Below are 11,647 nucleotides of genomic sequence, written 5' to 3' on the forward strand. Positions count from 1 at the left end.
GCATGTGCGAGGCACTGGGTTCAATTCTCAGCACCACATATAAATAAATGAAATAAACGTCTATCAACAACTAAAAAGAATTAAAAAAAAACAGTTTTGATATAAGTCATATGCTGAGTAACAGTATCTGGGTCAATGATTGGCCATGTATATGATGGTGGGCCCATGAGAGTATAGTGCCTGGAGATGTCACAACCTTAGTAAGCTTAGCGGATAGAAAGTGCTATGCTAAGTATTAAAAAGGGAGAGGTGGCACCCAGCGAGTCAGTGAGTAGGTGGCAACTTTGGGTCTGATGGTTGAGGAAATACCAGTTACACTGCCGTAGAAGAACCAGCCATGCAAAAAATACAGAGATTAAAAAAGGAGGGTAGGGGAGAGCTGTCTGAGAGAGGACACAACCAACACAAAGGCCCTTACACTGTGGCTAGGGCATCATGAGCAAGAAGCAGGGTGGTACAAGGGCAAAGAGCTAGGCAAGGGCCTGCACGAATTACTTCTAGAAAATTAAGCAAGGGGTAAGGACACGGTTAAGGAGGGGGGAAAAATAAACAAGAATCCTGCTCTGGGCATGTTATATTTAGGATGCCTTCTAGGAATTCAAAAAAAGGTGTCTAAGGAGTTAGACATGTGAATCTGGAGTTCAATGAGTGAACTTTGCTAGGTCCCAGAGGCCTAGCAAAGGACGCATTTCAAGGAAGTAGCCAACTATGTCAAATGCTGCTGCAGAGTCTGCAGGGCAGGAACAGAAGTGACCACTAGGTGTGGAGGGAACATGGAGATGACTTTGCCCACGGCAGTTGCAGTGGGATGGTGGGGAAAGAATGTCGACTGGAGTGGGTTGATGGAGGAGGAGAGATGGTGGCTAAAACAACTCAAGATTGGGCTGGGAACAGAGAAGTGGGGCAGTAGCTAGAAGGGAATATGAAGTTGAGGGATGTTTTTGATTTTAAGTGGAAGCTGTTTGGATGTGGATGTGATGATCATTTGATGGTGGGGAAGAGAGGGTACCCTAGAAAGCAAAGTGGGTGTGATCTAGATGACAGGCGGAAGGGGGGCCTTGAAGCAGATTCACGTAGGTAAAGATTCAGGAAAGTGGGAAGTGACTGCAGGAACAAGGCCATCTAGTCTGAGAGACCCAAGGGCCTGCACCCAGGGTGACTGAAATGTCTCCTCAACCGTAAACAATGTGCTGTCACCCAGGACAGACAGGGAGGTGGAACTGTGACCAGGACAGTCATGCCTTCAAGCCCAAGTTACAGCATTTTGCCAAATGTTGGGTGCTTTATGTCTTCTGGGCGGCCTGGGGTCAGGGCACAAGCTTAGGAGGAAGCTAAAAGAAGATTCAAGAAGACACCATTCGATAGCCCATGAATTCAGTCATGATTTCAACTTAGAATCTGAACAATTTTTGGACGGGAACAATATCTCCTTCTTCACTGGAGTCCTGAGGCTATGAGCTAACTTCCGCACACACTCTGGGCCAGGCCTGTGTTGGTCAGTGGAAACAGAGGAATAGGCAAGGTTTGTGCCCACAAGGGGCTGCAAGTATCTGAGACATCTGTGATATTAACCTGATGGTGTGTGCTTGCCCTTATTAACCTGATAGTGTGGCCTTGCCCTTAAAGAGGTCTTAGCCTTTATGCCAGGCTCTCAGGAAGTGACCTCTAAACTCCTGGAATTTCCGGAGTGGCAGGAGTGTCTTTGTTATTCATGGTAAGTTCCCTAAGCCACATGGCATTAGCCTGATCTCCAGGGAACAGGAGCTGGAGACTAGAGTTCAACCGCATGACCAGTCAGTCCATCATGCTGAAGTAATGAAGCCCATAATAACTCTGAACTCTGAAGTGCAGGTGAGCATCCCTGGTTGGCAATACGTCATGGGTATGGTCACACGCTGACGCTGTGAGGGTAACACATCCTAAGGATAATGGAAGCTTTGGGTTTTGAACTTTCCCAGATTCTGCCCTGGGCATCTTGCTTTGACTTTAGTATTGACCTGTGTCCTTTCCCCACAATCCAACGGGACTGCGAGTACAACAGGGTTCAGTGAGCTCTGTGAGTTCTTCCAGGGAGCTGTCGAACCTGTCGAAGTTTGGGGAACTTCTGAATTTCGGCTGATGTTAGAAGTGAGAGCAATACCCTGAGGAACTCTGCCTTCACAGTCTGCAGTGTGTCTATCTAGCTCCAGCAATTACATGACTTTAGAATTGAAAGAGATCTAGAAATCATCTAACTCAACTCCATTTCATAGGTGAGGAAAGAAATGTCCAGAAATGGAAAGTAACTTGTCCAAGGTCACAGGGAATAGCCTGGGAGTCTCCTGACACCCAGCACAGGGAGCTTTCTACAATGCCCAGAGGTGATGGGAGAATAAACAGAGAAAAGCTCATTCTTGAGTCAGACTAACTTCACTACTAGGGATTTATGCAGGAGCCCATATATTTAGGGAAGCTTATTCTTTTTGGTTTTCTGCCTGCGCTTTGAGATATATTTCTCTTTAGAAATGTTTTAAGTTGCAATATTTAAATTTTATAAAATAAGGGATGCTATATTGTGGACAGGTACTTTGAATATTCCTTCAGGGTTCATATGCTAAAATTTAATCCCCATTGTGAAATATTAAGAGGTAGAAACAATCTGACTGGTATTTAAAGGTGGGTTTTATTATTATTATTATTAGGATTAGACAAGGTCATCAGAGTGGAGCCCACAGAACTGAATCCCAGTGACTATGAAAAAAGAAAAATAAGAGACACAGAACTACATGTGCTCCCCATTTCTTGCTATGTGATGCTTAATGTTGCCTCAAGACTCTGCTAGCAACAAGGCTACCATCAGATGCAGCCCCTTGTCCTTGAATCTCCAGAACTGTGAGTTAAAATAAACTTTCTTCTTTATAAAGTAGCCTGCCTCAGGTATTTCATTTTAGTAACACAAAATGGACTAATTTAAGGGGCTTGTACCAAAGAAGAGCTAATGCTTTCTGTGAGGTAAAACTTTTTTTTCACTAATTGTCTCTTTGACAATGAACTTTTATGTTTTTTGAGGCAACCACCATAGACCTAAATGCATTTCTGATAGGCAGTTGGCTGAATTTGCAGATATGGAATGTACAGATAGGGAAGGCCAACTGTATGTGTCACTTTTTCTTTAGGGCAGGAACAAGCAATAATCTGATTAACAGGATATTTCTAACTATTGACTAAGGCCTATTGTGGACTAAAAGACAGGACTAGTACCCAAGTATCTTTATTTCATCACATTTACTAAGTTACAAAATCTAGTTACAGGCCTGATATTTTTTAATCATGAAAATATTTTTCAGTATTTATCTACCCACTCCCCTACCTACCTACCTACTTACCCACCCACCTATCTATATTTAGTGATGTTGGGGATCAAACTCAGGGCCTTGCGCATGATGCTAAGCCACACTGTATCACTGAGTTATACCCTCAGCCCCAGGAACAGATTCTCCCATCTGGTCAGAGGTCCGATCCAGTGTGCATCAGCTAAAGAAGGTGTAAAATCCTCACCATATGTATTGAGTGGTAGGAGCCCACTGTACAAGGCTACTCTCAACATGGCTACTCGAGAGTTGCTATCTATTAGAGTTTCCATTTATCCAGAATCTATAAGGACAGGAGTATTCTACTCAAGACATTTTTATTGTTTTGTTGTTGTTGTTGGTGGTGTGCTGGGAATGGAACCCAGGGTCTTGTTGCATGATAGATAAGTCTTCTGCATGCCCAGCCCCTAAAGACATTTTTAGAGCAGAAAAGATAGTTCTTATGTTTTCCCATATGACAGGTGGGAAAACAGATTCAGAGAGGGAACTGACTTACCAATTGTCACACTGTTTTATTTTAGTCAATTCTTTTCTGGAAATATTTCCTACATTTTGTTTCTAGTTTTCTTAAACAGAATATGAAACACTAAAATGTCAGCATTCCCTTTCCCAATGACTCAGGTTCATTATTATGAGTATCAACAACACTTGCAGGCTATGATTCTGTGATATTCAAATATCGGGGGTAATTTCCTCTACCCTAAATAACCCACATTGCTGTGCTGTTTTGTTTTTTTTCTTCCCTCTTCCAGTGTCAGGGTGCCAGCCCTTTCTTCTTTCTTACTGAAGGATTTCTAGATTCCAGCTATTTGCTTCTGAGTGCAGCCTAATTGGGTGAGGCCTCCATTTTCAGAAGCGGCAGCGATGATCTCCAGGCCTAAGGCTGCAGGGATCCAAGGCCAGAGTCTACCTTCTTCTAAGACAACATCTGATCTTCACCAGGTGCTTTACTTTGCCAGGTTTTAGGTTCCTTACATCATTTAATTCTCCTAACAACCCTATGAGACGGGTTCTGTGATTATCATTCCTGAGCCAAAGATAAAGACCTTGTCCAAGATCACAACACCAATAAATGCTGGATTCAGAATTCAAACTGGGTTTCATTCTCATTTCAAAGCCCATATTTTGAATCACTATTATATTCTACCTCTCTAACCGACTCATGTTGGATTTTAAAGATTTTTGAGAGAATTCTAATTTATAAATTCTAATTTATAAAATCCATAAAGCACTCCGAACTAATAGCTTCTCCCCATAATTACACAGTTCTTTAGGGAAAAAGCTAGATCAGGTTCAATTATTTGATTCATTGCCCCAAGTGCAATGAATTTCCCCCACTTCATTATACAAAAGTTCAGTGGAGAGAAGACTGTGAATATTTTTGAAATATAAGATACCTTCTTTGTGGAACCAAAGAACTCCAGGTCTAGGGATCTTCCTTTCCTTGGCATATGCTAGAGCGACAGGGCCTAATGTTCCACAAAAAACTTCACTGTAGATTTCCTAGTAGACCTGCAGCTAGGATACTGTCACCATGATGTGACTGGACCTGAGTTAGGCACTATTAACTCAAGGCCACCACCTCCTCTCCCTTACGGAAAGGAGATCTTTAATTTTGAGTTTCACCTTGTCGCTCTCCCAGAAGGAAGAAACTGACTCTTCTCTTTTTCTGCACCAGATTTCTCAGAAAGACCCCTCTTTCTTTTTAAACCCAATTTAGCAGTGAACAGCTAGTGAGCAATCTGATACAGCTCCTCCTCAGAGACCTCCCATTTTGAAAAAGGGAGCATCCTGAGTCCCAGAGAAAGCAAGCTCTGGTTCCCTGGAGACTTCAAGTTCAGAGGGAAGAGATCTAGTACTCCATGCCTGTCAGTCCTACAGCTGATACTGCACACTGCTCACGAGAAGGCCCCTATAAGGGATGGTGGGAGATAAGCGGCCCTCCAGAGGAAGACAAGGAGGAGGGAGAAGACTGCTTAGATCCTATCCAGGCCTGTGGGTATCTGACCTCTGCTCCATTCTAGAACCACCAATGTCCAGAACAGTGGCTCTTGGCTGTCCTGTGTCTCTGCACAGCTGCTTACCTGTGGCTGCTGGGTGGTTAAGGGCCTCTGAGGAGACAGGACAGGAGTCCTCGACAGCAGCTGGTTCATCTTGCTGATGACTAGTTCAGTGATGAGCTGTCTGTCCTCCACCTGGTGTTCGCCAATCAGCGGCATGCTGCAGTCCATGACCTGGTGGAAGATGTGGCCTGGGTGAGGAAAGGGTCTGGAAATTTCAAGGCCTGGCCTGGTCTCCCTGGGCTGGTGATGAAGCAGGCGTTCTTCTCTTCAGTTGGAAGCATGGTCCTTGGCAGAAAATAGGACCTTTGTCCCCTCCTCCTGCAAACCTTGCCTCAAGCCACTTCCCTTTACCTTCACCCAGGCCAGGGATGGGGGAGAGGGAGATTGCTAGCTGAAGGTAACTGGAAGAGGGAGAGAGAAAGGAGAGGGCTTGAAGGGCCCAGGGCTCAAAGTTTGCAGACAGAGGAACAGGAAGACATGAAAGATGTTTCCATAAGTCTCTGCTGAAGAATGGGCAGTTTTCATCCCTGTGAATTTTTACCTGTACAATCTCTGTCTCCAAATAGGCTCTTTTCATTAAATGATCAGAATCCTCCCTGTGCTTCTGACTTGGGATGCCTTCCCTACCTGCCACTGATCCTGATTCTTCTTGAATCTCAGGGCCCAAAGCAATGGGTCCTTCTTTTTGGAAATGTCTGCCTTAGTGGGATCATAGCTTCCATAGTCCAACTGTCTCATTTATTGAGGAAACATCTGCTCCCACTCTGGGAGGGGAGGTGTAGCCATCCCAGAGTTTGAGAAGACCATGGGGTAGATTCTGAACCTGAAGCCCACTCTAGCTAGGCTCCTGACACTAGTTCTCTGGAATCACTTCTGGCCAGGAGCCTTTCCTGCTCCCAGGAAGACTGGGCGACATGTATGTGAAGAATTCATACTGTCATGGGCTTTTCTTTGAATATGGAAAAAGAGAGTCAGAAAAGTTGTGTTAGAGGATCAGGATAAGAAAAGTGTCTCCAGGGCCCAGAGGGATGCTCAGAAAAATCTCCTGTCCCCAGGTGCCCAGGTGGAGACACCGATTCACCCTGTGGCCTTAGGCACAGGCTCGCAGCACTTAGGCCTGTTTTCTTGCCTGTAAAATGACTGCAAAAGGAGGCAGCTTTCTCAAACTAAGAATACTAAAGTCACTATAGTCTTTCCAGATAGATGGCTGCACTAGGACCCCAGGAACCCATATCTGCCAGTTATCACCCCTGGTGTGCACAGGCTTAGCAGGTTGGAAGTAATAGCTCCCCACCGGTGGAGGTATCCTGCTATGCAGATGTGCTGTCTAGGGCCTTCCAACAACTCAGAAGATTCTACACTATAAATGCAGTCTGGGCTGTCCACATAGTTTTTGAGCCAAGAGTTTGGCCTGCAGCCTTGGGTGTTGTTTCTCAGATACGATTGGGACAGACTTACCTCAAAAATGTAGTCTTTCCCATCTTTGCCATGTACAGCTTTGACAGCACAGATGTCTAGGCCACCAAACATCTCAGAGCAGGTGTCCACCCATAGTTTGTACCTGGAGGGGACAGGAAGGTGTCCTGAGGATGGAGCATTAGCTCACCCCAAGCCTGCTTGCTGGTTGGGCTCTTCTTACAGCCTGTATCTCTCCCATCTCCACCACCCGCTTTTTCTATCCCACAACCATCAAAGGTGGTCCCTTATTTACAGAACTTTCCCTTTCTGCTCTCCTGATCCTACCCATCTTTTCAAGCCCAGGGCAGATTCCACCTCTTCTAGGAGGCCTTCCTTGGCTATTCCAGCCCATATTAACTACTACTCCTTTCTTGGAGATTCTGTGATATGCAAAGCCTTTATCTCTATAATTTAGCACAAGACCCAGTCTTGCCTGATCTTGTCGACTGGCTGCTTGGGCCTTTTGTGTTTTATCAGTCCTGTCTGCCCAGAGGCTCCCCTCCCGCTTTCTTACACCTCTTCATCTATGGTAGCCTCCCTCTCATGGGGGACTGGACCCCTTTGCTTACTCACCTGTCTGACATGGCGATCTGCTCCAGCATTGCAGAGCCAGTGTTCGTCTTCCAGTTCCCCGAAATTGATGTCCTCCTGCAACAAGGTCCCGCCAGGGTAGGACAGGCCATGAGCCACACCAGCAATGGGAGGCCATGAAACTTTTCAGAACTGAAGCTCACAGTTCCCTAACCGCTTTCCCCACAAAGAGCCTGAAGTCTGTCTGTGGAGCTTACAGCCCCACGGCCTCAGCCAAACTCCCACCTGTGAGACCCTCAGATCTGCACAATGGTCCACCTCAGAAGGCCTGGCTCCATGAAGCCTTCTCTGACCTGATCTTTCAAATGGATGGATTCTTGATCCCATTAGAATTTTGCCTATATCTCACTTAACAATCTAACATGTACTTTTTAATTTAGTTACTTGAGCTGAGGCTTAAGCTAAGACTTGTCCATAACTATATAAAACACCTGGGGTAGTACTGTGGCCTGTCCTCCTGCCTACTCACAGTGTCTGGGCATACAAAAACCGAATCCCACTTCTCCTGGGAGCTCTTGCAGGGTTCTGGTGAATATCTTCCAATGTCTTCTTCATTAGCACTCTCATTCACTCATTCAACAGTTAATTTCTGAGGTTCACTACAATTTTAGTCATGTGGCTCTGGGTCAGTCAATTAACCTCTTTGGGCTTCACTCATCTATTCAATGGAAATGATGACATCAGTCATCAATCTCTGCTATGTCCACTGTACCTGCCCTCTATGAGCATGGGTTAAGAATCAGCTAGTCTTGGACAACATAGGAGGTAGAAGACCAGGTTTCTGGTTCTGGATTTGCTCTTGGCTGGCTAGGTGACCATGGGAGAGTTAGTCTCTGAGCCTCTATCTGTTAACACAGGGTTGCCAGAAGGACCGATTGGTACAGGGTTAAGTAAACTGTAAAATACCAAAAATAGATCTTTTAAATCATAAGTTTTCACCAAGATATACTTACTGGGAAAGGGAATGGCTTAGGGGACAGAAAAGTCCTCTTACACCATGGACAGAGCCCTCCGTGTGCTATCCTCACCATGCAGTTTGGAGAGTAGTTGTGCCAGTTCCCATAAATGTCCTCCGCAGAGATCTGACTTCAGGCACTGAGAAATATTTATATGGAGGGGGCGACAACAACCATCTACTTGGACAGTACTGGCTGCTTTCTAAGGTGCCTCTTCTCCAAACCCCTCATAATAGCCTCACTTCAAACTCCCTGTTCTGAGTAGGCTGGAGTTCTTGCTCTGCTTTATAGACAAGAAGATTCAGACTCAGAAAGGCTGGATGACTTGTCCAAGATTGCATATTCAGTCACAGCAGATGGGAGATAAAAATCCAGGAAACTGGATTCCCTCTGTGATGTGCTTTTCCCTGCAACCACTACCAAGTTCAGAAAAAAGCAAATAAATAAATAGCTGAGTAGCTGGCAAAACCTGAGTAGAAACTCAGAGACTAGAAAATCACAATAAATGTAACTGTCTTCCTAAGCTTATGGTTTACTAAGGTATCCCTGTAAGCAACCTCCTCAAGGCGGGGACAGAGAGACACTCACTTTCAAGTTCCCAGCATAGACCATGACACATAACAGGGTCTCAGAAACTCTGAGTAAATAATAATGTCCCTTATATTTTTATTACATTTTAAAGTTAGCAAAGTTCTGTAAGACTTTACATCTCAGTTAACAATGGGACATGTGGCAGAGATCCATAAGGGCCCCCTAAAGTATGGGAGCAGATATGACACTGAGAGGCCACTCAGTGACAGCCCATCTGCCTGTGGACTTGCAGGTCATGTGACCTCTGTAATGGCCTACTGAGACTGGAGGCAGAACCAGCACCTTCTTTTCACTAAACATGGATGTTTTTCGTTTTGCAAAAACAAACAAACAAACAAACAAAAAGAAATGCCATCTAAAGTTTCTCTGGCTTTCCACCCTCCATCAATTTTGGGGATTTTTCTTTTAATTCTAATGAGGGACATTTTTAACTTTTCATTCTGCCGAATGGATAGAGTTTTGTGGGGAAGTCAACTACTCTTACAACCACTAGACTTAGGGCTGGATATTTGCATTTGGAGTTTAACTTTACCCATTTTTTGGTAGTCTGTTGAAGCACAGGATTCTTTTCAATGTTTAAAATGTATAAAACGTGCAAGTGCATAAAGTATATAAGATCACAAAGATATCCAATTAGAGTTATCAAAAATATTTTAAAACACAAAATATTTTGATTAGTCAAAGATGTGTTTCTTTAAATAATGTGATACAGAGGCAGGTCTAATAACTATCATGAGTTTTACATAGGGATGACAGTAACTGGTACTCAGGTCTGTCACAACTGTACTGTGATACACGATTACCTTTGGTGATAAAGTCCTATGTACTGCTACTACTATTGCCTGTAGTTTTTGGTTTATAACTGAAGAGAGCTAGTGAAATTAATACTAATTTTATTTCTCATCTTAGTTTACAGACCCCCTCCCTTGACTTCAAAAGAACCCAGGTTAGGAGTTCTAGACGTAAGTGGCATGCTCTCTCTGTAAGCTGCCTTATGGGCCTAGTGAGGTTCGACTGAGAGCTGGTGGCTGAGATGAACAAAAAGCATCTGCTGGGACGCTACACCTCCCCACTTACATGTAAGCCTTGTAATTGCCGCCAATCTTCTGGACTCGGATGTCATACTTGGCGTCAATGAAGGGCTCTGCTGTGGCGTAGGTCTGAGTGAGGGCCACCACACTAGCAATGTCCTGGAAGTCGTAGTGGTTTTCCACTTTGACCTAATGTTGGAATTAGGCAAAGAGGAAGAAAGGGAGACCTTAGTCAAAAGGCCCTGAAGCCTTCAAACCCATCTGAAAAGTGCCCTTCTTTATTATCCCCAGTATGGGGGATGGAAGCTAGGGCCTCATGCATGCTAGGCAAGTGCTCTACTGAGCTACCTTTCCAGCAAAAACACCCCTCTGGGCCCAACTCCACACCACTGCAGCCCCCACTGCCTTACCTTGCCCATACCGGAGTGAGCATGGCCAATCTTCACCACCACGGGGAATGTGGGCAGTGTCAGCTGAAGGCAAAGAAGAAAGGAACAAACTGGTCAGGTGTGCCTCTCTCTGTGGAATCCTATGCATATATTTCTTAGAAACACCCTTTGGGGGGCTGGGGATGTGGCTCAAGCGGTAGTGCGCTCGCCTGGCATGCGTGCGGCCCGGGTTCGATCCTCAGCACCACATACAAAAAAAACAAAAGATGTTGTGCCTGCCAAAAAACTAAAAAAAAAAAAAAAAAAAAAAAAAATTAAAAAATTCTCTCTCTCTCTCCACTCTTTAAAAAAAAAAAAAAAAAAAAAAGAAACACCCTTTGGAGGATCATTAAAGAACCAGACCAACCTATTTGCTTTACAAATTAAGAAACTGGACTCATAGAATGACAATGACTTTCCCAAAGTTGCACAGCATGTTAGAGGAAGAGCTGTTCGAACCTTGATCTTTCTGTGTCTCGCTGCTTCAATCTCCTCTGTTAGACAAACACTGGGCGGGACTGGCTCTCAGCTAAAGATGTATGTAAATTGTGTCTTAATTAACCTGAAGCTTTTTTTGAATGCATATTTATTATATCAAAGTCCTTTCATCATGTATCTCTTAGTACCTACCCCTTCGAAAAAGAGTACACCCAGCTGTACTCTTCTTCATTCAGAGTCTTTGCTGCTCACCAACACCCCAAACTAAACCTCAAACATGGCTTAATATGCTAAGGCCTAGTTCTGCCCAGCTTGGAGTTTGGAAGAGAGCTCATGTAAGAATTCAATATGTTTACCCTTGGAAAGGGATCCTTATGAAAATGAATGCATTCTTGAAGTAGCCTTATTTTAACAGAGGAGCAATAAAAACTTAAAAGAAAGAATTATCCTCCAAAGACAAGATTTCGAGCTGTTAAAAAAAAAAAAAAAAAAAAAAAAAAAGCTAAATGAAAAGAAATAATGTGGGGGCTGGGGATGTGGCTCAAGTGGTAGTGTGCTCGCCTGGCATGCGCGCGGCCCGGGTTCAATCCTCAGCACCACGTACAAACAAAGATGTGTGTCCGCCAAGTACTAAAAAAATAAATGTTAAAAAAATTCTCTCTCTCTCTCTCACTCTTTCTTAAAAAAAAAAAAAAAAGAAATAATGTGGTAGAGTATACAGAGCACTAGAATAAACATAAG

The 11,647-nt window shown here is 44.1% G+C and overlaps 1 protein-coding gene across 1 annotated transcript in view; it reads right to left on the reverse strand.

Annotated features, from left to right (window-relative positions):
* The window catches only part of Syn2 (synapsin II), a 147,046-nt gene that overhangs the window by 15,493 nt on the left and 119,906 nt on the right, over positions 1 to 11,647 (reverse strand). The window contains exons 6-10 of the mRNA XM_076841048.1: positions 10,451 to 10,513; positions 10,087 to 10,229; positions 7,445 to 7,519; positions 6,872 to 6,974; positions 5,435 to 5,584 (exon numbers count right to left, since the gene is read on the reverse strand). Coding sequence (XP_076697163.1) covers positions 5,435 to 5,584; positions 6,872 to 6,974; positions 7,445 to 7,519; positions 10,087 to 10,229; positions 10,451 to 10,513 — 534 coding nt within the window. The remainder of the gene's footprint in view (positions 1 to 5,434; positions 5,585 to 6,871; positions 6,975 to 7,444; positions 7,520 to 10,086; positions 10,230 to 10,450; positions 10,514 to 11,647) is intronic.

The sequence above is a fragment of the Callospermophilus lateralis genome, chromosome 20, assembly GCF_048772815.1.
Source record: "Callospermophilus lateralis isolate mCalLat2 chromosome 20, mCalLat2.hap1, whole genome shotgun sequence".
Classification (NCBI taxonomy): domain Eukaryota; kingdom Metazoa; phylum Chordata; class Mammalia; order Rodentia; family Sciuridae; genus Callospermophilus; species Callospermophilus lateralis.